Here is a 25,476-nt window from a genome sequence, read left to right on the forward strand (position 1 = left end):
ATTTGTAATGCCCATTCACCGTCTCTTGACCACACTAACCTAATCCATCCACCGTAATCGATCGCCCACTATGACTCGGCCGGCGAACCACAGCATTCTATTCGTGCTCTTTGCATCATCCATCACGACTTATCATCGACCACCTTCAAATCCAACCCCTGTCCCTAATCAATCTCCCTCATCCTCACTTGACTCAATCGGCGAACGTTTGCTCTTTATAGCCTCAACGTGATAATGAATTTATTGTAATGAATAACCCACTGCTTCTAAGATAAACTTCGGACATAACGGACAAGAGAGCATCATGACATCAAACACAAACGAGCTCGACTCGGAACTCGAGTCTTTCCGACAGAAATGGATCTCAGATCTAAGAACGAGGAGTGAACACCCAGAAACTGCTGAGGCTCCGGCTGGACCCTCAAGACGACCTCATCATGGTCCTATCTCATCGTTGCCACACAAGCATGTACCTGCGCCAGCGGATGACGGTGACGATGATTATGTTCAAAGCCGTGCTTTCGATCAAGATGAGCCTGTAGCTCAAGCACCGCAGGATGTTCATCATGATCGGAAGGGAAAGAAGCTCGTTTCTGCCCTGGATCATTTTGAGGAGGCGATGCATAAGGAGGACCAGGGTAATATGGGCGATAGTCTCAAGCTCTACCGCAAAGCTTACAGAGTATGTGATTTCAATTCTGCTTATTCGAAACCCTATTAACGCACCTACAGCTTGACAATGGTGTTGATCGGAGATATCGTGAGAAGCATTTCCCCCAAAAGACAGCCCCGCGACCTGTCTCACCTACAGCTACTAAAGCATCAGCACCAGAGGCTCCTCAACCGCCCAAGTCAGAAGAGGTTGTAGAAGCAAAGCCTCTACCTATAGGTGAACTCATCGCCAGCTTCTCCGGGTTGAAAATCGAGCCTGCCCCTCCTCCTATCGAGGGCATGCCCGAGCCACCCTGTCCTATGGCCGATCTTCCCGATGAGATCCTCATTCACATCCTCCGCGACGTTGCAATCACAGATATCGGAGACTTCGCCCGCTTATCCCGAGTGTGCAAGCGTCTCGCGTACCTTGTTGCTTCAGAGCAGCGCATCTGGCGCCGTGTAGCTCTTGGTCCAGAAGTTGGTTTCAGCTCACAGATCTACCGTTTCGAAAAGGGCGTCGAGTGGGACGAACTGCCAGAGGAGGAACAAGAAGGCCCTGAGATTCAGGATGGTTTCGTAATCAGTCCCTCTGAGCTTGCACAGCGGAAACGCGACGCCAACATTGCTTTCACAGAGTCTCTTGTACCCTCTGTATACCCAACCTGGAAGCAGCTTTTCCGCTCACGACCACGAATTCGTTTCAATGGCTGCTATATCTCCACAGTCAACTATGTTCGCACTGGACAAGCCTCAACTAATCAGCCTACGTGGGGCAGTCCCATTCATATCGTTACATACTATCGATACCTCCGTTTCTTCCGTGATGGTACACTCATCAGCCTTCTCAGCACTGCCGAACCCGCAGATGTCGTGCACCACATGACTCGCGAGGAGCTCAACGTCCACCGCGGTGTTGCACAGCCCCACCTCCCCTCCGCCGTCATGGCTCTCGCTCTTCGCGGTCGCTGGCGCCTGTCCACCGCTGCTGACCGCGATGAAGGCTCTGATACAGACCGACCCGGTCCAGCGATTGGCAAGCATGATCGAGACCGTGATCCAGAAGGTGATGTCTTTATTGAGACCGAGGGCGTAGGATCCAAGTACATGTATCGCATGGACCTCTCCATGCGAAGTGCTGGCAAGGGGTCCCGTAACAACAAACTTATCTGGCGTGGCTTCTACAGCTACAATAAGTTGACGGATGACTGGGGTGAGTTTGGCTTGAAGAACGACAAGCCATTCTTCTTTAGTCGCGTCAAGAGTTATGGGTTTGGGGAATAACAGATTACATAGCTGGCCATAGAGATATGCTGAAGGACATTGCTTTGGTCTGCATTTGGAAGCATAGATTACAAGCATATGAGTATATGAGTTCAATTCCTGCCATAGCAGAGTAAATACATCGGGTGTCTTCACATCTGAATCACACATGTCCATGGCGAATGGGACATTTCCGAGCATTCATTCTCAGAGACTGATCTGTATGGTCATTGATACGTAAATTTGTAATATACTGAATGCCATCATCGTGGCATTTCAGGCTTTAACTCTTTTATAGATCCTTCAGCAACATCCAACTTCGTCCCTTCCATCAAATGGCCCTAAATCTGTCCTAAAAACATGAAGATGCAAGATAGATTAAGCATCTTCCTAACCGTAGTGCCCAAACCAGAAACGCCTTCATCGCTGGCCGAAGAATCTGGCATGCCAAGTAGAAAGAAAGTTTTCGTAGGAATGTAATGCCATCAATGATATTTCCAAAAGATGTGCAGATGCTGTAATGCTGAGAGCATCCAAGTGACAAAGTAAATGAGTGAGGAACGCTTATGCGCAAAATCAGGCGAGCGTCGTCGCCGGGTATCAATTCGCAAATGAAGTTTTGCGTGAAATAGGAGACACTTTTGATCGGGTATTTAACCGCGTCAAAAGCTCAAATATCCAGAATCCCTCATCTGCCCACGCTACCGAATTCTCTTTCCATCCAAGAACTTGGGACTGTGTCCCTCGTAATACTGATTATTGTATTGGTTCTGGTACTGCATGGCCTTGCGTGCTTCGTAATCCGCCTTTTCGTCCTCATCAAGACTGAATGCCTTCTTAAGCCATCCAAATGCACTCTTCTTCTTCTTAACTCGCTTTCCCCCGGCCTGGGTAGTAGCTCGTGAAGTAACAGTAGCGGCATCATCGTAGGTCGCTGTTGTAACACTACTGAGAGTACTCATACCGCCCATTCGAGAAGGCTGGTTACGTTGATGACCTTGGAAATATCCTGAGGGGCGATATTGGACATCTGCTGGGCCGGCAGTATGAGGTCTCTGCTGTAGAGGAGAATGAGGCGATGCACGGACAGGAATCGTATTATGATAGAACTGGTGATGCTCGGAGTGAGGCGAAGGTATCACAGGGACATGGGATTGAGTTGATGAGAAGTCTGCATGTGAGATTGCCCGGGGAAGTCGATGAGGCTGCTGTACTTCGAGATCGGAGCCAAGGGTGTAATCGGGCGCATGAGATCTGGCCGTACGGGGTGCTGTATTAGAGGGAGATGGGCGGCTGGGTGGCGGCTCGGCGTAGGTGCGTGGAGGGATGTGAATCGACTCAGGTGGATTCTTCTTCAATGAGACTCGTTGCCGCAATGAGGTCCGCTTCTGCAGTCCCATTGCATCCTGAACAGTCTGGGTGAGCGTTCGTCTGTGAGTCTGTTCCTCAACTTCTTCGGGAGCAGGGATATGTATAGTAGAAGGTGTTATAGTTCGCCTTTGACTCATTTCTTCGAAACGAGGCGTCTCAGGGCCTGGAGCCACAGGAGCTGCGGCGGATTTTGGGGTGTAGACCTTGGGTTGAAGGATATATAAAGGCCCATCGTCGAAACCGCTATTTGCATCACTGTTATCAGGTTCCTCCCTCTCTGGCTGTTTTGCATCACCTGCAACAGACGCCCTGGGAGTAGACGCGCCAGATGAAGGGGATGTAGTACTAAGGTTGGGTCCAGAAGATGAGGGTGACACGCTTGCGCTGATATTGGGCCTAGGTGAAGTAGTCGAGACGCTTAGGTTCGGGGAAGGTTTAAAGCTCGCGCGTTGGTACGTCGTAGGTGGTAGTAGGGGTGTGCCTCCAGGAAGAGGGAAATCACTGAGAGTTTTCACTTCGGGATCGTCTTGCGTCATGTGGGATGCACGATGACTCTCACCACTACGAATGCTGGCCACGGGTGTAAGCGATTTCGTATTGGATCTTGTCGACGGAGAGGCGACTTGAGCAGGCTCTTCAGACTTTGGCTCGTCGACCGGGATAGTGAACGGAGGGATGGTTGCCTTTCAACACGTTAGCACAGGAAAGAAACAAGGCTGAAACCAACTTACCCAGGTCTTGCGGCTAACCTCGCCAGCCGTCTTCTCCATTTCAGCCACGATAGTCATGAGTTTTATAACCAATCCGTTCAGATCCTGTGCCTGATTGTTCAAGTCGTCGAAAGTGTTGAGCCAGCCATCAGCGTTGCCCTTCATAGCCCGGTAAATACTGTCCAGATCAGGCTCGGACTCTGGCCATTTAATATTCTTGTGTTCATTGAGCCATTCCATAAAGGCTTCACTAGAACGAAGTCCAGCATCAATATCGTCGTCCCATTGCTTCATGGCAGCATTCGTTCGAGCCAGGATATGGTCGATCCTCTCATTCCCGGCAAGAATCTTTGCTCTGAAGGTCCGATCTTCAAGCATGTTTTCGAAGGCTTGTCTGTTGGCCATGGGAAGCTGAAGAAGAGCGATGCGCTCTGTGAGATCCTTGTGAGCCTGCGCAAAGTCTTCAAGCATCACCTCGAGAAACTCATCAACCTCATCAATATGACCTTGAAGAATGGTCACGACTTGACCATTATCGGCAGCCAAACTATTGAGCAAGAGGTATACACCAAATGTAATTTGTGAGATGAGTTTGTACATCTCATGCTGTTGCTGTCCAGGTCGATAACGCCATAATGTGTCGAATGGTTCGTCCTCAGCAGCCTGTTCTAATAATCTTCCCCGACGACCTTGTGCATCAAGTTCTCTCAATTTAGGTTTACCGGGTCCTTCGGTCTCGGATGTGACTTCGTCCAGCGATTCGGCAAAGGCATCCTGTAAAGACGGGATAGGGTGTGTCGGAATGGATTGGTTCGGCGCTCTATATGATCTATAACTGTCGGACGAAAATCGGCGGTCGACCTCTGATCCTCCAATGTCATGTTCTGAAGCGTCGTTCCCATCGTCGGATGTTGGCACAAGGACGATTCGCAGCTCACCCCCGTCATACGTTAACGGTTGAAGCTGGCTGGCGGCCATGGTGGCGGTGCCACTGCCCGAAATAGACACTTGTGACGAAGGCCTAATGGCCGAGGTCATCATGGAGGCGGCGGATGTGAGTGGCTACAGGTGAGAAACGGCAAGCCTCCTGAAAGGGATGTTTGGGAAGCACAAAGGCGCGTAGCCAAGGAGAAGGCGTTGGAAACGTCGGTACGACTCGAATCGAGAATGAGGTTGGGCGAATATGCGCGTAAGACGATGTGGTACAGCGTGAGATATCGAGGAACGAGTGGAAGTAGTTGGAGACAAAGGAGGGGGCTGAATCTATCGCATCGTGGAAGCGCCGCCAAGAGCCAAAATTCAGGCGACAGAGACAGCCATGGCACCAAAAAAAATATGAGTCACGGTATTGAAGTCGAGTCGAATGGTGTAACAATAGCGATACAACGGTTATTAGTCGAGTGAGATGGTCAAGGTTGGACGTTGAATCGCAAAGCTAAGTAGAGATCTGCGGGAGAGAGTGGGAGCTGGAAAGAGGTCGCAGCTCTATCTGTAGCGCAGGTCTTCAAAGGGGAGAGATCATCAGCTGATCAGATCAGGGACTGGGACCTAAAGCTACAAAAGGCCGCCCAGAGCCAAGCGTAATTGTTGCTGTTGGCTGCCGAAGGGGGTTCAGGTTGACAATCCGGGGTAGGCGTACTGTAGAGTCCACAAAAAGAAGCGCTGAAGGGTCCGCTACAGCGAGGATAGACGTTGTTGAAAGGTAATTAATTATGTGAAGTCGAGATGAAGGGGATAAAACGAAGACCATCTCATGAATCGGTCGATGCGATATGTCCTTCTCATCTGTGATTCACTGAAGCTACCTTCCTTACCTAGGTAGGTTACCATTCTGTCTGGGCTTCGCCTCCTTCTCCATCATTAGCCTGTGACCAGTAACAAATCCTGTCTTGTCTTGCTTGTCTTGTCTTGTGCTGTTCCCGTGTCTCTGGGCCCCCCCTGACTCTGAACCACGCCAGCAGCGGCCAGCCATCAACAACGGGGTCGGGTACTCTTGGCGAACAGCGCAACCACTAGCAGCCGCTAAAGTCCAGGTACCATCCCGCCGCCCCCTGCCAGTTCCTGGCCAGGCCTTGACGCCCCTGAAAAAAGGCCCCGGGATTGGCCCACTACAACAGTAGGGGCTCTACTGGACTGGGCTGCAGTTGGGCTCTGAGTGGATTGACTGGATATTTTTGATATGAGATCTTGCAATTGGAAGATTCGCCGATGGGAATATTAATTGCACTGAATCTATTAATTGTCGATGACCCAATCACTCAAGGCAAAGAGGTTGAACACGATGAACATTATCTTCTGTGGCTAGTTCAAGCCCGAAGTGGGCGGCTGAAAGTCTTGATGGAATCCGCGGAATAGACTCAACGTGTACCTGGCTAACGCTCGTAGTGGCTAATGCTGTTGCCACATGATAAGTAAACATGGTATTTGCAATCACGACAAGAAATGAGTTCCCTTACTCATGTATTATTAAAGGCGCAGAGGGAGATATCAGGGAAATACACGGAGTTATTGGCAGCAAGGCTCTGTTTTCAATTTGCAGCCCTACAGGACAACGTCGGTGCGTTGGGCAAACCTGATCAACACGGAAATCGCAGCAAGCCCAAATCAGCGCCGATCAATAGTTCTAGACCTCAAGACCTCCCACTTTCCCTTCTTACCAAGCCTTTTCGGCTTGCAGAAGCTGGCGTGGCCCTTCAACGGGCGGCTTATAATAGCCACGCTGCCACAGACAGAACAAAACAAAGACAGGCCAATCAGTTGGACAACCTCAAGACAATGAGACCCATCTGCATACCTCGATATTCGTAGCTTACCGCGCTTCGCCCTATCGACAATGTCGCCATCCCGCCAAGCCGATCAAAAGGCTAATTTTCTGGTCTATCAATGTAAAGCGCCTGACAATTGCAGACATTGAAATTGCCTCGTTAAAGTCACGATATTAACGGAGTCTGCAACACGATTTACCTTTCCTGGCCGATTCTAGTTCAGGGGCACGCATCTAAGGCCCCATGTTGCGTGTTACGCTGGTCGGGCCCCTCAGCCAATAACTCGACTCTAGACGGGGGAACTGCAAAAGTTGAATGATTTGGTGGATACAGCGCCTCAAAGGTCTCGCGATTCGATCTTTGATATCACCATTGGATATCTCATCGGGGGAGGATTGCAGCTATCGACGTAGACCTGAGGAATGCTGAAGGATCATAGGTCTCAGCCATAAAGACACAACCCTACCAAGGCTGCAAAGGCAAGGGTCCTGCAGAATGCACGGCTCATCAACTGGACCAGCGTCCGGGAAGAAGCAATTCCATTCAGCTGGAGACCTTCGGGAATTGCTGCCCACTCAATATCAAACTCAAAAAACTCAATCGCTGACCGACATTCCTGTTGAGTCTCTCCCACGGTAATAACTCGAAGAAGAATTTCTTGGGTTATGCTTGTTCAGGGGCTTGACCCTCATGGCCTCGTATCAGATATACAAGAGCAATTAACCTCCACTCGAAATCATGAATTTCCTGTTATCGGCAGTTTAATAGAGTTCAGTGGCAAGCGCTAAAGGCTTTGTCCGTTGTCAAGCTGTGAATCTGACGGGAGCTTCCGTTTACGGTAAACAACTTCATCTCATATCTGATAAATGATACACGAGATTACAGGCTGAATCTCTGCGACAGCTGGATGTATGCATCCGTGACTGAATCATGGAGTATGCTTGGAGTCTTAAAACTGCTGAGAAAGATGTGATATCTGTCCCCATCTCAATATCAAAACGCCACAGGAGACTTTCTGGGACAAATCACAAGAACACAACGTGGAGCTATTTTAGGCACATTCTTCTCATCTTCACTAATCCTTCCCAAGTCACTTACTCTTTGTGGAGTCTGGAGTTGTCTTATGAGCCAAGCCACATGCTTAACTAGAGCTGCGCCATCTACTATGGCTTCCATCAGCAGACGAACATAGCACCAGATACCACAACCTCCGAATATCTCGGAGAGTGAATACACGGAGTAATAACAAAGTTAAGATTTAAGATTGGCGACATCTGCAAGATTCTGAAAGTGTAATTTTATATAAATTTCCCAAGTGAAGCTTTTCATGGCGATGACTGCCCAATCAGGCTAAACCTCCATCTCATCATAAGCCACGTCCCTTTCGGCTGGGAAAAATATCATCACCTCAGCTACAGCTGAACGCACGCAGGGTCCTACACCCAACACAACATAATCGTCATTCGTTTCTCCTTACACCGAAATAATAATAAAAAAATGGCCCCCAAGAACCCCTTTAGGTTCGGCCACGATCTCTGGGATCCTTCCAATCGCTTCGAAACATCCTGGCTCTTGAGCCCGTGGCTTCTCTTCGCCTTCCGTGCTGTCATCAGCATATACGCTTTCGTTACGCGATTCTTCATCATCGGGTGGCAATGCACGCACGAAGAACTCGGCGGTTGTAGGGATGTTGGCAGGTCCTTCAGCTATTTCACCATCTTGACGTACTGGGGCATCGCTTTCTACTTTGCTGTCGCAGCGGTTCATACCGCCACGTACGCACTTCGAGGCCGGTCATTGCTCGATGGTCTCCCGCGACCGCTGCAGGCGCTTCATGCGCTGTTCTACTCGACCATCGTCACGTACCCGTTCCTCGTGACGATCGTCTATTGGGTCGTTCTGTATAAAGGGCCTTGGTTCCCTGAGGAGTTCAACGCCTGGAGCAACATCAGCCAGCATGGCTTGAACAGCCTGTTTGCACTTTTCGAAATTATCATCCCCCGAACGAACCCCCCTCAATGGGTGCACATCGCGTGGTTGATCTTCATTCTTGCGCTGTACCTCGCCCTTGCGTACCTCACCCACGCGACGCAGGGGTTCTACGTATACAACTTCCTGGATTATCAAGATGTGGGTGGACGAGGCATTGTTGCAGGATACATTCTGGGCATAGCGGTCGGAATTGTTATCATCTTTTGCATTGTCTGGGGCATCATCTGGGTTCGACGATGGTTGACGGAGACGAAGCTTGGTATGGATGGCAAGTTTGCACAGCAGCCTGCCGACACCAACGATATTGAGCTGGCTTCTTCTGGTAACAAGTACGCTATTGGAAACCATCCCGAAGCACAGGACAGGGTGTATTGAGCTTGTCTATCATAATTGCTGGGAACATGGAGTGTTGGAGAGCCATGTAAGGCGTTATGTGTGGGCATTTTCTAATTAAACAGAGCGACCTTCAAGGATACCCTTTACCAGAACATGCGATATCACAAAGCGGTGTTAATTAGTAATAGTTAATGACTTTAATAAAACCCTCACAAGATATGCGAGACACGAAGCAAATTGTGCCTGAGCAGGTCCGATCTAAACAGTATTTTGAGCGAGCCTTATGTTTTCTTGCTCATAGCCATCTAAATGATTCACCATCTTTGAGCCCTATGCTAGTAATAGTATCACAGTATATGTACAACGCCCATGCATCCGTCACGCCGTTACTTCTGAAAAAACTCCGTCTAGCACTTAACCAAAATACCACGTCGCTTCTCGGACTCACGAATCTCAAACATGACCTGGATGCCAACGAACAAACAAGAGCACGCTGTAACAAGGAAAATAAGCCCTGTTTGTGTTTGTGTTAGTGATGTGCTTCCACAGAGTCTCGATGTGCCACATACCTGACCAGTCATGCAAAATGCTCTGGATGATGCTCTGCAAACCGTCCAGCCCAACAGCAAAGCCAACCAAGTTGGCTGAAATCATCATGAGCACGTTACCCACGCTTCCTACACAGCAGAGCATACGGTATGCTGTTGGTCGATCCTCCCACTTGCTCTTGGGGAACATTGCCGCCGCAGTCCACTCAGGTATCATGAACAGAACAATCAGCCAGCCCCAGATCAGTAGGCGGAGCTGAATGTCGTGCCAAAGTGCCACGAACGTGAATACAAGCAGGAATGTCACAATGGACCGCACAGTGGACCGCCAGTTACGGAACGATGAGCCGCCTAAGGGAATGTAGATGTACCTGATCAACCAGCGGTTATACGAACGGTGCCATGCTCTCCAGAAGAGCTGTGTGCTGTAGTTGTTGCTCACACAACGAACCATGTTTTCAGGCGGATCAATCCCATCAACCAATGACCAAAGTCGGAACATACGCCAAGGGATCAGAAGCTTCAGCCAGATGATATGGAGGTTCATGAAGGACAGCATTGACAATTGTGCTGCCGTATACGAACTCCAATCAGGCTTTCCCTTGCTGATCGCACCAACCCAGTCATAATGCAGAATGACCTCCATTGACAGCAAAACCAAGAGGAAGCGGATGCCATATCGGATTGTTCGGCTTGTTTCGATGCTGGCAGCTCGGTACTTCGACTGTGAGATGTAGTCATTGAATGTGAGGATAGGTCCTGTCAAGTAGAGCGGCGCATAGATGGCATATGCCACATAGTTACGGAAGGTGAAGTCTCGAGGCTCTGCAGAGATGCTGACACGATCTCTCTCGGAGAGGCTTGCAGGGTCCAATTGCTTCTTCTATAAGCATCAGAGCATGATCAGAAATAATTCCCAACTCCTAAGCATATGACGACTTACCTCGAGCGCATTAGAGTTGCCACGATCAATACTCCAGTAGTAGTCCAAGTTGAAGCTGATAAGACGTAGGATGGTGATGTTGAAGAGAACCTCCCAGCGTGCTAAAATTCCTTGGAATGTGCTATCCATGCGAGCTCCCAAGTTCATCAAATCCGAGTTGAGGAGTCTCATTTTGTTCTTATACAGACCCATTTGTGGGGGTGAAATGAAGCTAAATAGAACTCGGAACCGCCATCCTTCAGTCAATTCGTTGGCGAACAGGATCGCAATGTTGAAGATCCAAGTAGCAGCCGGAACATATCGTCGAGGAAGCTTGGTCGCAAGCTGGAAATTGGTCCAGAGGATGAAGAAGATCTTGAACGCAGAAAGTCCGTGTAGAGCGAACAAGAATATGAATGCGAATAAGAAATCGAATGATGCTCGCTGGTCTAATCGGTTGCGTCCTCCCTGGCTTCGCTTAGGCAATGGCTTGTACTTGTTCCAAAGCTTCCTCAGCAGCGGGTGGAAAAGAAGAAGAGAGCCCATGTAAGGCATATTCTCGCGGAACACACCATATTGCGCATCGGAAACGTCGATCTGTCGTCCAGGAATCCAGCCCGGGGATAGCCATCGCTTAAATTTGGGGTATCGAGGATCAGTTTCTGGTCTGTGTTAGCTTGGGGTCGCACAAAAAGTAGCGGTAGAGATATACCTCGAGAGACATCGTATGTGATCCAGAACATGTAGGGAATGGCCACAGCAAAGACGACATAGTAAAGGTAGAACTCGGGCGTCTTCCATTTCGACGGTTGTGCTCTGCTCCGCTCCTTCGCTGCAGAGTCCTTTTTTATGCTCGGATCTAATCGCGCTTCGATAACGTTCTGGTAGGGGGTAGAAGAGGCAGTAGTGAATCGTGTGTCGAGAGTATCATGGTCGTAAAGACTGCTCAAGAAAGCTAGAGGACCCATGATGGCGGCTGTTCAGGGTCAATGCAACGAACTGCTTAGCGCATGGCGGAATACGTAGAAGAAGAGTAATTGCAACAAAGCGACAGAATTGAATTGATGCGAAAAAGCGAGCGCGAGAAGAGATAAAAGCAAGTCGCACGTGTAGAGAAATTGATGCAGTCGTGGCCTTCGTGGGGTGCGTAAGATGGAGCTAGTGGTGTTGAGAAAAAGGGACCTCCCACCGATCCGAGGCACGGTTCAAGGTGGGCTGCTCTCCACTCAGTGGCTGCAGGGGGTTAGAGCTCCAAGGGGCGGCCCCTGAAAAACGAAATAGGGAGACTGTTACTCGTCCGCTTGGCTTTTGAGCGGGGACTTGATCTAACATTAGAACTCGGTTTAATATGAAACTGAATCTAGACGACGTTTGAAGATGAAAATAATTATATTGCTACATTCGTTGTTATTCATAAGCAGTATCGTGACGGTGTTTGGACGCGAATTATTATTCAAGATTGGGAGCAAGTTTAGGGTAGGCAGCTCGAAAAAAGGCAACCGTCTGGGAGCTGAATGTTGCAGGCCACAAATGGCACAATGCAAGCTCATGAATATGTCTGACTACAAACATGCTGCCACAAAAGCGTGTAAGGGAAAGATTTGATTTTTGGTCTTCATTCTGTAGTTCTGCGTCTCCTGTGTTTTCAATTCACGATCAAGCACCCAGTTGTCTTAGGAGCTGCACTTTGCAAACAGATCCAACCAACAAGCATTTATGTATACACAGTTCTTCTATAACGAGTTCACCGATGTATCACTGAAATTGATGCACATTGGATTTCAATTATGGTGTCTGGCTATTACGATAACTTCACCTGGGAGTTCATCCGTCAGAGGACTGGAATATCTGAACTATTACCAGTTTGAATTAAGGAAGGCAACCATCCTGAAGATATGCTGTAAGAACTGTAGGAAGATCGCCCTAGGGCTTAACAAACTGTACGGAAGGTTGCCACAGCTATTCTTCTCTGGCTGACGTAGTTGCTGATACCTATACTGAGCCTCCGGCTCACGATAAAGTCAGAGTCTAGGACTATGATATTGAATTACACGACACGATTAGTATGCTAGAGCAACACACGAACCGTCACACTCGGAACTTTAGCATGGTACGATGGGTTAGAATACTGGAGTGCAGCTTGAAAATGACTCTGGCAAACTTTCATGCCCATCATGTGCCAACTGGCAAATCACAACATTTAGTAACGATCAGCAAGGAGATCAAGGAAGAGAGCATAAAGTTGAGGCTCTTCTTGGGGTTATAAATATGTGTTGATCTGGTTGCTGGACTAGCCTTCCGTTGTTATCATTTAATAGTAAATTGAAACTTACATGAATAAATCCCATCTCAACTCAACTCACAAGACACTCCAACATCTCATCCCTATCCTCGCTTCAGGAAACCGAAACCACTCGTCTCTACATCTCGAGGCCACTTAGTGGTTCGAAGTATCTGAAGATCATCTTAGGTTCCTTAAGGAAGAGTTTAGGGTGAGACCTAACGTCTCTTTCACTAACGTGTCTAATCTTGGTAAGGCCACCCATTTCCTCATCTCTGTTCCTCCCCTTCTTCCCTTCACATCTTGAGACTATTCATTTCAACATCCCGGGACCAATCATCTCATGATATAGAAACCACTTGTTTCATTATCCCCAAACTAACCATCTCAACTCACCAGAGAGCCATCCTCGCTTCAGCATTCCAAAACCAGCCATCTCATCAATCCCTGACCCCCTTATTCAAAATGTGCAACTGGAACATCTATCTCTGGAAGTGCAACTGCTGGACCCTAGCCATCAAAGAGCCCTGCCACTCTCGCCGCCAGCAGAAAACAGCCAATTGCAACCAGATCCAACAGGTCAAGAAAGAATGGGTTCACATTCAGGATAAACCATGCGTGAACCACCGGGCGAACGCAAGTCTCTATGTCAATGGGCCGACTGCGAAGTGGGAGGATATAGAATCCACTGCTTATCAGAGTGCGAAGAGTCTTGCTGAAAGGGGAGAGTTTCCCGACTTTGTTGAATAGAGCGGTTACTTGGCTAGTTATCTGATATATGGTCGGCCCATTCTTGGGCTTTTGTGAAAGAAAGGTTGGCCATGTTTTTGCCATGATGGAATGGGATTAGTATTAATATCGTTATTATTATCATTAATCCATAGACCTTTCCTCCGCTCTTGAATATTTACCATGGTATAATTTCGTCCTAGCATGGCAGTATTCATCCCCTCGGAGTCTGATTCTCCAATTTCTTCCGTATCTCCTCATTAATGCTCTGCATAGCCTTCACCAAAGGCATAACATCCCTATTCCCTCGACACAGTAAGGTCGATTGATCGCTCAGCCGTTCAAGTGCTTTAATATCTGCCATATAAGAGCGAGGATCTTCAGCTCGCAGTATCGTATTAGCCAGATAGGCAAACGCGACGAAGCATCTGTATGCACCGAACAACGCTGTCATTGTTACTCCGTAAGGGTATATCACCAGTAACCGATTGAGAGCTGCGATTAGACGGCGAGCTGCGTCTTCCACTATGGGAGAGTCTGGAATGTCCAAATCTGTTGTTGGAGGTCTTGGAGAAGTTGAGTTGAGGAGAGCCATCTTACGAAACATGTAGATGATGGAAGTGTAGCCTGTCAAGATAACATCCGCTACCACCCAGATGTCTTGTTCGTTATCTTGAGCACCTTCTAGCCATTCAATCTGTTATGAGTCAGTACGAGCGCTTGCCGCGGCGGTACAGTGTCTTACCAGCTGCCACTCAGTAAAGATCTGTTGCATCTCGCGACAAAGGTCTTCCGTCTTAGCTACAATCTCAGGCTTGGTGGTGTTTTCCGGGTCATCGAGCATAGCGAAGAATCGAGCGATTACGAGACTGACCCTTGAACTGGCCAAGAATGCGATCGTCTGCATGCCTTGCGGTAGAGGGTCCGAATCAGGGTCCAGCCATGGTAGATTGACTTTCCATATGTCGTTGGTGATAACTGGAGGGGTATTGAGGATGAGTCGGTAGAAGAGATCAATCTGGATGACTTCCCAGAATCCCCTTCTCTCATTATCGCATTTGGCCTCACTGAAAAACGTGTTGTTTTCATCTGAGTCTAGTTTGTGAAGGTTGAGAGTCTGGCAATATTCGCACGCATGTTTAAACATCTTCCAAGCAAGATCATAATCGAAGAACTCAGCAGCCACGCGACTCTAGAAAATATGGTTAGATCACATGATATAAGTGGTGATAGAGACGTACCGTAAAAAGAGCGGCGATTAGATCTGTCATGGTCCCTGATGCTTCTCGCTCCCAGCTGGGTACTGCACGCAAACATCCCAAGTAGCTCGAGTTCATGTACCCAAGACTCGAGGTCGAAGCAACGTTGCTCGCCTTTAGACTACAGCCGTGATACATTATGCTGTAGTATATAACGAGAATGACCGGATCAACGTGGATGTGTGGTAGATTGATGATGTCGGGAATCAAGTCGATGATGCGTCTGTCCAATAAGCCTAGGAACATACAAGCAGGCATGTGCTGAAAGTAGTCTAACAACGTCAGCCAACATCGATGATTGCATCGGAGAAGACGTACTGGCAACCCAAGTCTTGGCCAAGTCTGTGGGTATGTCTATCGAACTGGTAATGGCTGTCGAGCCAAACGACCTCTTCCTCAGCTCCTGAACTTGGTCGACTGAATCCTTCAGAACAGTCATAGCATCCATCTCACGGTCAGGATTATGAGGCGTTAAAGCACTGGACTCATGACCAGTAGTGCTAAAAGCCACCGGCGAGGAGGACACCTCTGAGCCATCGCCAGAGGGTGTTGGTATCGATTGGCCGTTGGTGGATGGAGGCCCAGCCACAGTTTGTGCCTCAAGCCGTTGTAGGCGATCAAGGATAGTAGACAGAGCAGCATTGGAGCCACCCGCCGAGCTGAAAGAGTCAATGATCAATACTCAATGCCAGAAACAAGACTACTCACAGGGCTGGGTCGATCAATGGCCGCGCAGACCTCCTCTTGACCCGGACAGGATACACACATTCTAGATCATTTGGCTTGCAGCGACCACACTGTGGCATAACACGATTGCACCTGACTTTGCGTTCCTTGCATCTCTTGCACTGGAGTCATATTAGATACGGCTCGGAGCCATGTTCAGCTCGGCAGTTGAGAAAGGGAGCTCACAGAAAGACGATTGAGTTGTTCCGATCCGGTTACCCCGGAGGACGACATGTCGAAGAGCCTCAAGATCAATTGACAGAAAAGTCCGAGATGAATCTGGTCTGATAGTTCCAAGATCAGACGATGGCGGAGATTCGGTCTTATCTACCCCCGCAGTCGGGTACAGAACAATACGAAGAAAACCAGTACGTAAAACCCCACTATCAAAAAGAACAATACAAAGCCACAGGGGTGCAGTAAACTCAAAATGGACTGTGTTTGCCCAGGTTCTGGGTGATGGACGGTATGGATACAAAGACACGAGCGAATGCCACTTACCACTTTAAGTATATTTACGAGAAAGCTTGGCATGGAAGGGTCCGAAAGTCCGTGCCAAGTCTGGGGTTCTCACCTGGAGCATCGGACTTTCAAAGTCCGAATCGCTTCAATGATCCACAGACTGTGGGAATGCCCAGACGGGCCAACATGGGGCTTATGGGGTTGTATAAGTTAATCTTCTTTGTGTTTGACTCATATTTCATCAAATAAATACCCAATTCTTTGCTGAAATGTTCCTCTCTCAAACATCTTCATGCTCTTCAAGCTTTAACAGTTCTTCAATCACAGGCAAAGCCATCTTTGGTCCTGAATCTTCAACTTGAGCCTCATTATCATTCATATACACCAGAGGTATCACCAATTAGAAGAAAATCTTCAAACATCGTTCAACATGGCAGCCAGCCCACAGTTCAGCTCTGGGGCTGGTACCCCCAAGGGATTCTACCACAACGACATCGGTTCAACGTGCTCAACACACGTCTGCACTGAGAAGAACACTGAAGTTCCCATGAGTGAAGACGACGAATATCAAAACAATGAAGAAGTCGTACAACTGGCTCGGGAACTCACCAGGCGATCAAGTGCTGCACCAGGGACTCTATTCCCCCAAGCAAGTGGCCCATTAAACCCCAGCAGTTCAAGCTTCAATGCGAAAAAATGGGCAAAGGCATTCTACGACCTGCGAACTGATACGTCTGAAGGAAACCCGCCGAGAACGACTGGTGTGGCCTTTCGAAACTTGAACGTATTTGGCTTTGGATCAGATACAGACTTCCAGAAGAGTGTGGGCAACATCTTCCTTGAGGCTGGTACCATGGTCAAGAAACTTTTGCACGATAAGCAAAGACGTGTCGATATCCTGCAGAACTTGGAGGGCGTTGTTCAGAGCGGAGAGATGCTGGCTGTGCTTGGTCCTCCAGGTTCAGGCTGTTCGACATTTCTCAAGACTATTGCCGGCGACACACACGGCTTCCATATCGACGATGCATCTGAGATCAACTACTCCGGCATTCGACCCGAAGAAATGCGCTCAGCGTTTCGCGGTGAGGCCATTTACACAGCTGAAGTCGACCATCACTTTGCGCATCTCACAGTAGGCGACACACTCTACTTCGCCGCCCGAGCTCGCTGCCCGAAGAATATCCCAGAAGGTATTTCCCGACGTGAATATGCAGAGCATTTACGAGATGTGACCATGGCCATGTTTGGTATTTCTCATACGAAGAATACGCGCGTGGGCGACGACTTTGTGAGGGGTGTTAGTGGAGGCGAGAGGAAACGAGTGACGATTGCAGAGGCAGCATTGAGCTATTCGCCGCTTCAATGTTGGGACAATAGCACCAGAGGCCTTGATAGTGCTAACGCGGTTGAATTTTGCCGGACGTTGAGAACACAGGCTGATGTTATGGGGTGTACTTCTGCTGTGGCCATTTACCAAGCGTCTCAGGATGCCTACGATGTGAGTTTCGAGTAAGTATCTTGATGGACTTCAACTGACCATTGCAGGTATTCGATAAAGTACTCGTGTTATACCAAGGACGGCAGATCTTCTTTGGCAAGACGAAAGAAGCAAAGGCCTACTTCGAAGGCCTAGGCTTCGTCTGCCCTGAACAGCAAACCACAGCCGATTTCTTAACTTCAATGACTAGCCATCAAGAACGAATTATCCGCGAGGGATACGAAGGCAAAGCTCCACGATCACCAGAAGAATTCGCGCAAGCTTGGAAAGACAGCGCCCATCGACAGCATCTTCTCACTGAGATGGACGAGTACATCGAACGACATCCTTTCGGAGGCGAACACTACGAAAAGTTCGTCGACTCAAGGAAGAGAGATCAGTCCAAGTCTCAGCGCATCAAATCACCGTTTACCTTATCGTACGTGGAGCAGATGAGACTTACACTGGGTCGAAGCTGGGTGATGCTCAAAGCTGATCCTAGCGTAACGGTGACTCTTTTGCTCTGCAATCTTGTCGAATCTCTCGTTATCGGAAGTATCTTCTACAATCTACCCGAAGACACAGGAGCTTTCCTCAAGCGTGGACTACTAATCTTCTTCATTCTTTTGATGAACGCTTACAACAACGTCTTGGAGATCATGACCCTCTACGCCAAACGAAACATCGTCGAGAAACACGCGCGCTATGCTCTGTATCATCCAAGTGCCGAGGCTCTTTCATCTATGGTCGTAGACTTGCCGTACAAGATCTTCAACACCATCATGATGAATACGACAATGTACTGGATGGGAAACCTTCGTCAAGACGCCGGTCACTTTTTCTTCTTCCTCTTGGTATCCTTTGTGACGACGTTGAGCTTCTCAATGCTCTTCCGTCTCATTGCATCCCTCACCAAGACCATCGCTGCGGCCTTGGCTCGAGCCTCTATTCTGTTACTCGTCATCGCTCTCTACACCGGCTATGCAATTCCACCTCAGTACATGCCTGTTTGGCTTGGATGGATCCGCTGGATCAACCCGACTTTCTACGGCCTCGAAAGCCTTTTCATCAACGAGTTCGGCGGTAGGAACTATCCTTGTTCCAACTTTGTGCCCAGTGGGCCTGACTACAGCAACATTTTGTCATTTTCGCAGGCTTGTGCTGTTCAAGGTTCTGTACCGGGGGAGAACTTTGTTCGAGGATCTGCATACCTTGCCTCAGCATACGGCTACGTTGACTCTCACAAGTGGCGCGACTTCGCTGTTGTCATCGCCTTCACGATTCTGTTCATGGGACTGCACTTGATAGCTACTGAGACGATCGCTTCTGAACGTTCCAAGGGCGAGGTTCTCGTGTTTACCCGCAAGGAGATGAAGAAGTATGCCAACAAGACCCTCAGTGATGAGGAGACGGGCAAAGCCAGTGGTACACAGCTCGCAAGTGGTAACGGCATCGATGAGGTTACAGACGTTGAGGAGCAGACCTCGATATTCCACTGGAGGAATGTCTGCTATGATGTAAAGATCAAAGGAGAAACTCGACGAATTCTGGATCATGTTGACGGTTGGGTGAAGCCGGGTACCTTGACTGCTCTGATGGTTAGTGACGAACCACATCCAAATGAATAAGTACTAACGCAGTAATAGGGTGCGTCCGGGGCTGGTAAGACCACATTACTAGACGTCCTCGCAAGCCGAGTCACAATGGGGGTCGTAACAGGCCAGATGCTCGTCGATGGAAAACTACGAGACGAATCCTTCCAACGCAAGACCGGTTACGTTCAGCAACAAGACCTTCACGTCCACACCCAAACAGTTCGCGAGGCCCTCAACTTCAGCGCTCTTCTTCGTCAACCAGCCAGATATACACGACAGGAGAAGCTCGATTATGTGGACACCGTGATCAGTCTTCTTGACATGCAGGAATACTCCGATGCTATCATCGGCGTACCAGGCGAAGGACTCAACGTGGAGCAACGAAAACGATTGACAATTGGCGTTGAGTTAGCTGCTCGGCCTCAATTGTTGTTGTTCCTGGATGAACCGACTTCTGGACTTGATAGTCAAACGTCTTGGTCTATCTGTAACTTGATGCAGAAGCTTACCAACAACGGCCAGGCTATCCTCTGCACAATCCATCAACCTTCAGCTATGCTGTTTCAACGCTTTGACCGACTGCTGTTATTGTCTCGCGGTAAAACCATTTACTTTGGTGATATTGGTAGGAACTCGAAGGTTTTGGTTGACTACTTTGTTCGCAATGGAGCACCGAAGTGTCCAGTTGGTGTCAATCCCGCTGAGTACATGCTTGAGGTCATTGGAGCTGCTCCGGGAGCTCATACAGAGATCGATTGGCCTGAGATTTGGAGCAAATCGCGCGAGCATGAGAACGTTCAACAGGAGCTTGAGCGATTGGCAGCTGAGGGAGATACCCTTGTTGGGTCAGGCACTCATGATGGAGCTGAGTACAACGAGTTTGCTGCTACAACGCACATGCAGTACACCCAGGTCACCAAGCGACTGTTTCAACAGTACTGGAGAAGTCCTGGATACATCTACTCCAAGGTCATCCTGTCTGCAGGCGCAGTAAGTATTCCCTACCGCATATACGAGACTGCCACTGATCATGGAAACAGTCTCTCTTCATCGGCCTATCGTTCCTAAATGGCCAAAACACCGAACGTGGTCTCCAGAACCAAATGTTTGGTGTCCTAATGTTCCTCACGATCTTCACCCAAGTTGTCCAGCAGATGCTTCCCGACTACGTCGCCCAACGCACCATGTACGAAGCGCGGGAGCGGCCATCGAAGACCTACTCTTGGAAGGCATTTATGGTTTCTACAATTCTGGTAGAAGCAGTATGGAACTCGGTAAGACTCCACTGCGTACTCAATATGTGGGAGATTTGTAGCTAACAGTAGCGTAGCTCATGGCTGTACTATCTTTTGTTTGCTGGTATTTCCCAACAGGCCTGTACCGCAACGGCTATGCGACTGATGCTACAGATGCACGAAATGCAACTGTTTTTCTGTTTGTGTGGATGTTCTTCATGTTCACGAGCACGTTTGCGCATATGATCATCGCGGGCTTCGAGACTGCTGAAGTTGCGGGCGGTCTCGTTACTCTGATCATGATCATGATGTTTTCCTTTTGCGGGTGAGTCACTCTGAGCCGATTCCTTGTACCTATCATTAATACTGTGTCAGTATCCTTGCATCACCAGAAGAACTCCCCGGCTTCTGGATCTTCATGTACCGCGCTTCACCTTTCACATACGTCGTAGAAGGTCTAATGGGTACATCAATGGCCAACGCCGACGCAGGGTGTGAAAACAACGAACTGATCACCTTCACTGCACCCAACGGTACAACATGCGGTGAATACATGAAGTCGTACCTGTCCAACGTAGGCGGCTACATCGTCAACACTGCTGCGACAGAGTGTCAGTACTGCACCATCTCAGACACCAACACATTTCTGGAGAGTAAGAGCATGAGCTATGGTAATCGATGGAGGGATTTCGGACTTCTTTGGGTCTACTGCGTGTTTAACATTGCGGCGGCGTTTGGGATCTATTGGGTTGTTCGTGTGCCCAAGAATAAAAAGGCGAAGAAGGATTAGATGGGGTGTATCATACCAAAACCGGTGTTGGGGATGTTAGAGCGTTTCTCAGGTACATAGATTTCGGGATCGAGATGCTGCGGAGTTGGTTGAACTGCAGAGCTCTTCTGGCCATAATATTGAACATATTGATGAAACGATTTCATGCGCCGATGGTTCCAGGTCCCGTTGTCCCTTGCATCAACAAAATTAGCATACAGAACAGGTAGGTATACGGTGTTTGATGCGACATAAGCATTATCACCATGCGATCCGTGTGAAAGCGAATGGATGGAATGGACAGAACAGCTGGACAGCTATCTTGAGTGCATAGCAATGATAGAGGCACTCTATATTCAGACATAATGGAATGAAGATAGAAGTAGGAGTTGAAATCTCTCAGAGGCATGGACTGAGCCTTGGTGGTAGGGAGGAAGGTTTGCGAGGTAGTCAGGAATCAAAAGCGTTGAAGCACTCAAGATTGCCAGGGCGATCTGAGCGATAGCACACCTCACAGATCCCTCGGCATTGATAGTGTCCGGTGCCTTGATGAACAATCACTCTCGTATTCTGCCCAAATCGCCAATTCTTTCCCTCCCTTGCCTCTGGTATCTTTGCCACGAATGTCTCACGCCAAGAGTCCAGAACACTCGACTGATTAAGAGCAATATACAAAGCCTAGCACCCTATCTCTACCAACAAAGAACTGTGTTTTACTCCAATTGACCGAGATCTCATTCAGGTAACCACAAGTAGCTAAACATATGCACTCGCCCAAAGAGCACTGGCTCTAGCCGCCACAAATCGTCGATCAAAGACCTGTCCAGAACGTGGCAACTCCGCCTATCGAACCCAAAAGGTGCTGTCTAGTCTCTATTTGATACCGGGTGAGGCTCCAAGATAGCTCTAATGCATAGCGTTGGCTTGCTGTCATGATTGGAGCTGCTTTAATGCTCGGGACGGAGATGCGAGAGGAGAGGCTCTTTTCGACCACATTGGAGAGCTACCGTTTCGACGATCACGCTGATCATTACTTAGAGAATCAACAGTAATATCTTTGTGACCAGATTATTGAAGCTTGTTTATCGGCAATTGCGAAATCGACTGCCAAGACTGGATCTGCATGCGTGTCAAGTGTAGACGCTTTACCGGTGTGTTGGTATCTTTACCCAAGTGGTTCCGTGACATTCAACTTGCATACAGGATTCCATCGTACTACTCTCCCGCCCCTTCCGAGGACTGAAGTCGAGCAATTGGCCACAATTATGCTTCGTATCTTCCAGGCCTGACAGCCTCAAGCCTGGTATAGCATAGACACTGTCGCCTATCCCTTGAGGCCCAAATGATCACATTGACTCAGGTCCCCTGGATACATCTGGCTAAACTTGCCTTGAAACGAGTGCTCAAATCACTTTGAAGACATAGCCACCGTTGCCCCTGTGTGGTTCAACAGTAGCTGTCAATGTGGAGATGACTACTCCGCCTCCTTTGACATAGACGTCACTCTACTCCGTCGCGTAATAGGCAGTATCCACAGGCTATCGTGTAAGTCATTAAGCGATATCAACAAGCTCATCTCGGTGGGCCACGGCCCAGTTCTGCCTCCACACAAGACCCTGAAGCCTCCGCCTGAATCCGGGGAAGGCCGGCCAAGGTCGTAAGACGAGTCAAGCATGGACTTTCACTTGAGGATCAAGACCCTGCTTGTAAGCGGAGCGTTGTCCACGTTGCCCTTCTTGTAGCGACTGTTTCGTTGATACTATGGCAGTATCAGACGGAGGCCCACATGAACTAAAGAGATGCCATGAGGACAGCCTGGTCCAAGAACGAGCTGAGTACTCTAGAGACGTAAGTGCTGACCTTGCTCATGCCCCTGCAAGGTGTCAACTCGACGCGGGGGAGCATTGCGGATAGCTATCAAGCTTCACAAGCCCACCGAACTAACCACGCAGATAGACACATCACTTTTTACCAGTGTTGGTAATATCGCCGCTGTGAATAGTTGGAGTGTCAATGCCGAGTCTGGAGGTATCTCGGCATGAGAACATGGCGTCATATCATTATCAACCAGCGCTTGTGGCTGACAGTAATTCCCCTGAAGATAAGCTTGGGGTTGTTTAGAGCCATGTCACAAATGGCACAGCACTGCGAGAGCTAGGGATGGGGATATCGTTGTAGGTTAACGCGGAGTCGATGCCGTTAGCCCGCCGGTGGGGGGAATACACCATGACCTCGCTAGTTCTTTCCCATGGTAAACATGTTATCCTCAAGCTATATGAGCTGTTGTTCATACTCTGGCCTATCCTCCAGGGCGGCGAAGGATGAAGCTCGGGCTGTTGAAGTGGTTGCAGCACAGATCAACAAAATCCTACGACATGAACCTCCACGGCATCATATCGAATAGACCAACTGATGACATTTCTCATGAAGCCGAAGGAGAGCTAATAGCTCCCTAGACGGCGTTGGAGAAGCCGATATGGTGTATACAGTCTAACTTAGTATCTCGGGAACGGCTCGGCTAGCGACAATCGTCCCGGACAACTTCCACCTCAGGCCATTCCTCTACAGTTGGAGTAAAAAACGAGGCTGAAGTTTGCTTGCATTTCAGCGCGCATAATACCCCATTGGTTCATACGCGCCCTTTCCCAACGCCTGCATAAGATGGCTTGAGGGAGATCGCCAGTGCCAGAATTGAGGCTCTGAACAGATACAACGACGTTTCTCCAACACAAGCCCACGTTTTTCGAGGAGAGACATTCGTTTTCAGCTATCGAGCTTGGGAGTTAGCACCTCCCTGTTTAGGAATGAAGCTCTGATCTAGGTGCGGCGCGGTACGGGGGTCGGGAGAGAATCCGGCGCAGAGCTCGGGAGTGATCCCGATCATGTGACCTGAGATCCGTGAGAATAGTTGAATATGCTTGTTCGATATCATGTTACTGGGCGTGATTCAACGGGTCGTGGCTTTCTTTATCATCATTGTGTAATGCTTCAAGGATACTATCGAGTTGAACCTGGACCACCCGAGCTATTGGGTTCAAGGTAAGTATATAACTAGGTTCAAGCTGACACGGAACTGGAGATAAGTAATGCTTTTACAACTGAACATATGCAAACGGAGAGGCATACAGTCTCTTGGGTTCACTTTAGGAAATGCATACACGATTTGGAATAGGGAATAGACTTGATGGAGGCCCAAGAATTTGCTATCAAAGTCCTCGAGGATCTTCTTAAGAACGGGCCGAACGGACAGATATCGAGGGTTCTTGGGTTAACGAAACTATAAGTCAGAGATACTATACTCTGCGAGACTGAAACAAGTTGATATCTATGTCTCTTGCTTCATGGACATTCATATACTAACCAGACTCAAATTGTGACTGATTTGCATACCTAATGCAGAGAATAAGCAAAGAAGCTCTGATTCTTGAAGTCAATATCAGAGAAGTAGCTAGCAGCTGGATAATAGCATCACCGAGGACTACTTTCAAGGAGTAGTTGCGAGTATGAAACAGACAGCACTCTCCAAAGAGCATGCGATACTATCAGTGTCACTCGATAGTCTGGCGATATTAGCCTGACCCAAGCTCCTGGTAATGACTAGCGTAAGGAAATGACACTCGATATTAAGCCCAACCATCATCATCAATGCGTGTTATCGAAAACTAGGGCGTGTCTCGTCTATACTTGCCAACCTCCCGTCCCTGTTGACCTCCACTGTCTCCAGAGTGGATATCTCTCGAGCGCCAGGCCAGGCTCCCTAACTAACCCCATAAGCTATAGCGGCCAACTCAGTAACAATTCGCCGCAATCGCAAAGTCAATTAATCGAGCTACAAATGATCCAACGGACTCTGGTCGAAATAAACGCTCTGGATCGGTCAATTTCTCAGTGTTTGCCACGAGCGATAAGTTAGAGTTTACCGTCTCGGCTGGAGAATCCGATTAACTACGGTGTGTGCAGTGATTGGCCAGCGCCGAGAGCTTCTAGATTGCAAACATGGTGGTGTTCTAATTGGAGTCCCTTTGGAGAAACGAAGCGAAGTGGTTGCACGCCTGCGGAGATTCCGTGAGGAGCTGAGCGTGAAAAGAAAGATGGTGGGAAGCTGAGGGGATTGGCCAAGGTACTTATCTTGCAGGGATCGGGATGAGAATCCGAGGATACGGGCAGACTCTGTTCAGACTATACGGCGTACAAGGGAGATGATAAGGGACTGACCTAGGTGAGCCATTTTGTGATACCTTAGATAAGTATCCTATCTATAATGGGGCGCGAACAAGACTATTGAGAGTGTATCCATACGACGGAGAGATATCATCTGTAGATTACCGAGATTCACGTCTTCACAATGAATTACCCTATTCGTAAGTGTCGCAAGTGTTTGTGCC

General features: G+C 48.7%; 7 protein-coding genes across 12 annotated transcripts; 4 read left to right on the forward strand and 3 right to left on the reverse strand.

Moving 5' to 3' along the window:
• Window positions 1-8: 8 nt before the first annotated feature.
• On the forward strand, window positions 9-2,176 carry FOIG_06220 (uncharacterized protein; the record flags this gene model as incomplete). Of its 3 annotated transcripts, none has more annotated exons than XM_031205248.1 (3): window positions 116-682; window positions 733-760; window positions 833-1,935. In XM_031205248.1, exons 1-3 carry the CDS (start codon window positions 305-307, stop codon window positions 1,933-1,935), a joined length of 1,509 nt encoding a protein of 502 aa, XP_031065497.1. In that variant the 5' UTR covers window positions 116-304. The 3 variants fall into 3 exon arrangements, with proteins under 3 accessions (XP_031065496.1, XP_031065497.1, XP_031065498.1); XM_031205249.1 differs by having other exon boundaries at window positions 117-682; window positions 733-1,230; window positions 1,289-2,176; XM_031205247.1 differs by having other exon boundaries at window positions 9-682; window positions 733-2,176.
• Window positions 901-5,772, reverse strand: FOIG_06221 (uncharacterized protein). The gene is made up of 2 exons (XM_031205250.1): window positions 4,017-5,772; window positions 901-3,968 (listed from the first exon to the last, which is right to left on the reverse strand). The coding sequence occupies exons 1-2, from the start codon at window positions 5,034-5,036 to the stop codon at window positions 2,616-2,618; spliced, it is 2,373 nt and encodes a 790-aa protein (XP_031065499.1). The 5' UTR covers window positions 5,037-5,772; the 3' UTR covers window positions 901-2,615.
• A 1,862-nt stretch (window positions 5,773-7,634) lies between these two features.
• On the reverse strand, window positions 7,635-11,738 carry FOIG_06222 (uncharacterized protein). 4 transcript variants are annotated; one of them, XM_031205254.1, is made up of 4 exons: window positions 11,271-11,738; window positions 10,580-11,220; window positions 9,658-10,516; window positions 7,635-9,602 (listed from the first exon to the last, which is right to left on the reverse strand). In XM_031205254.1, the coding sequence occupies exons 1-4, from the start codon at window positions 11,524-11,526 to the stop codon at window positions 9,496-9,498; spliced, it is 1,863 nt and encodes a 620-aa protein (XP_031065503.1). In that variant the 5' UTR covers window positions 11,527-11,738; the 3' UTR covers window positions 7,635-9,495. The 4 variants fall into 4 exon arrangements, with proteins under 4 accessions (XP_031065503.1, XP_031065502.1, XP_031065501.1 ...); XM_031205253.1 differs by having other exon boundaries at window positions 9,658-10,519; window positions 11,271-11,728; XM_031205252.1 differs by having other exon boundaries at window positions 7,635-10,516; window positions 11,271-11,736.
• Window positions 7,869-9,344, forward strand: FOIG_06223 (uncharacterized protein). Its single transcript, XM_031205255.1, has one exon. The coding sequence runs from the start codon at window positions 8,258-8,260 to the stop codon at window positions 9,125-9,127; it is 870 nt and encodes a 289-aa protein (XP_031065504.1). The 5' UTR covers window positions 7,869-8,257; the 3' UTR covers window positions 9,128-9,344.
• Window positions 11,739-13,304: 1,566 nt separating the features above from the next.
• Window positions 13,305-13,589, forward strand: FOIG_06224 (uncharacterized protein; the record flags this gene model as incomplete). Its single annotated transcript, XM_031205256.1, has 1 exon — window positions 13,305-13,589. One exon carries the CDS (start codon window positions 13,305-13,307, stop codon window positions 13,587-13,589), a length of 285 nt encoding a protein of 94 aa, XP_031065505.1.
• A 76-nt stretch (window positions 13,590-13,665) lies between these two features.
• On the reverse strand, window positions 13,666-15,949 carry FOIG_06225 (uncharacterized protein). Its single transcript, XM_031205257.1, has 6 exons — window positions 15,740-15,949; window positions 15,536-15,675; window positions 15,146-15,486; window positions 14,810-15,099; window positions 14,314-14,760; window positions 13,666-14,265 (listed from the first exon to the last, which is right to left on the reverse strand). The coding sequence occupies exons 1-6, from the start codon at window positions 15,785-15,787 to the stop codon at window positions 13,783-13,785; spliced, it is 1,749 nt and encodes a 582-aa protein (XP_031065506.1). The 5' UTR covers window positions 15,788-15,949; the 3' UTR covers window positions 13,666-13,782.
• A 496-nt stretch (window positions 15,950-16,445) lies between these two features.
• On the forward strand, window positions 16,446-21,224 carry FOIG_06226 (ATPase; the record flags this gene model as incomplete). Its single annotated transcript, XM_031205258.1, has 6 exons — window positions 16,446-17,513; window positions 17,561-19,090; window positions 19,139-20,077; window positions 20,128-20,361; window positions 20,418-20,647; window positions 20,698-21,224. The coding sequence occupies 6 exons, from the start codon at window positions 16,446-16,448 to the stop codon at window positions 21,110-21,112; spliced, it is 4,416 nt and encodes a 1,471-aa protein (XP_031065507.1). The 3' UTR covers window positions 21,113-21,224.
• Between the last annotated feature and the right edge of the window lie 4,252 nt (window positions 21,225-25,476).

The sequence above is a fragment of the Fusarium odoratissimum genome (genome assembly GCF_000260195.1).
Source record: "Fusarium odoratissimum NRRL 54006 unplaced genomic scaffold supercont1.8, whole genome shotgun sequence".
Taxonomy (NCBI): domain Eukaryota; kingdom Fungi; phylum Ascomycota; class Sordariomycetes; order Hypocreales; family Nectriaceae; genus Fusarium; species Fusarium odoratissimum.

Bases quoted from the DNA above. Each gene is read 5' to 3' on its own strand.
- FOIG_06225 (XM_031205257.1), bottom strand. From the start codon at position 15,787: ATGTCGTCCTCCGGGGTAACCGGATCGGAACAACTCAATCGTCTTTCT. The intron at 15,100-15,145 runs GTACGTCTTCTC...TGACGTTGTTAG, and splicing joins GGCCAAGACTTGGGTTGCCA to ACTACTTTCAGCACATGCCT. The intron at 14,266-14,313 runs GTAAGACACTGT...GACTCATAACAG, and splicing joins TCTTTACTGAGTGGCAGCTG to ATTGAATGGCTAGAAGGTGC.
- FOIG_06221 (XM_031205250.1), bottom strand. From the start codon at position 5,036: ATGATGACCTCGGCCATTAGGCCTTCGTCACAAGTGTCTATTTCGGGC. The intron at 3,969-4,016 runs GTAAGTTGGTTT...ACGTGTTGAAAG, and splicing joins AGGTTAGCCGCAAGACCTGG to GCAACCATCCCTCCGTTCAC.
- FOIG_06222 (XM_031205251.1), bottom strand. From the start codon at position 11,526: ATGGGTCCTCTAGCTTTCTTGAGCAGTCTTTACGACCATGATACTCTC. The intron at 11,221-11,270 runs GTATATCTCTAC...AACACAGACCAG, and splicing joins CACATACGATGTCTCTCGAG to AAACTGATCCTCGATACCCC. The intron at 10,520-10,579 runs GTAAGTCGTCAT...TGATGCTTATAG, and splicing joins GCAACTCTAATGCGCTCGAG to AAGAAGCAATTGGACCCTGC.
- FOIG_06223 (XM_031205255.1), top strand. From the start codon at position 8,258: ATGGCCCCCAAGAACCCCTTTAGGTTCGGCCACGATCTCTGGGATCCT.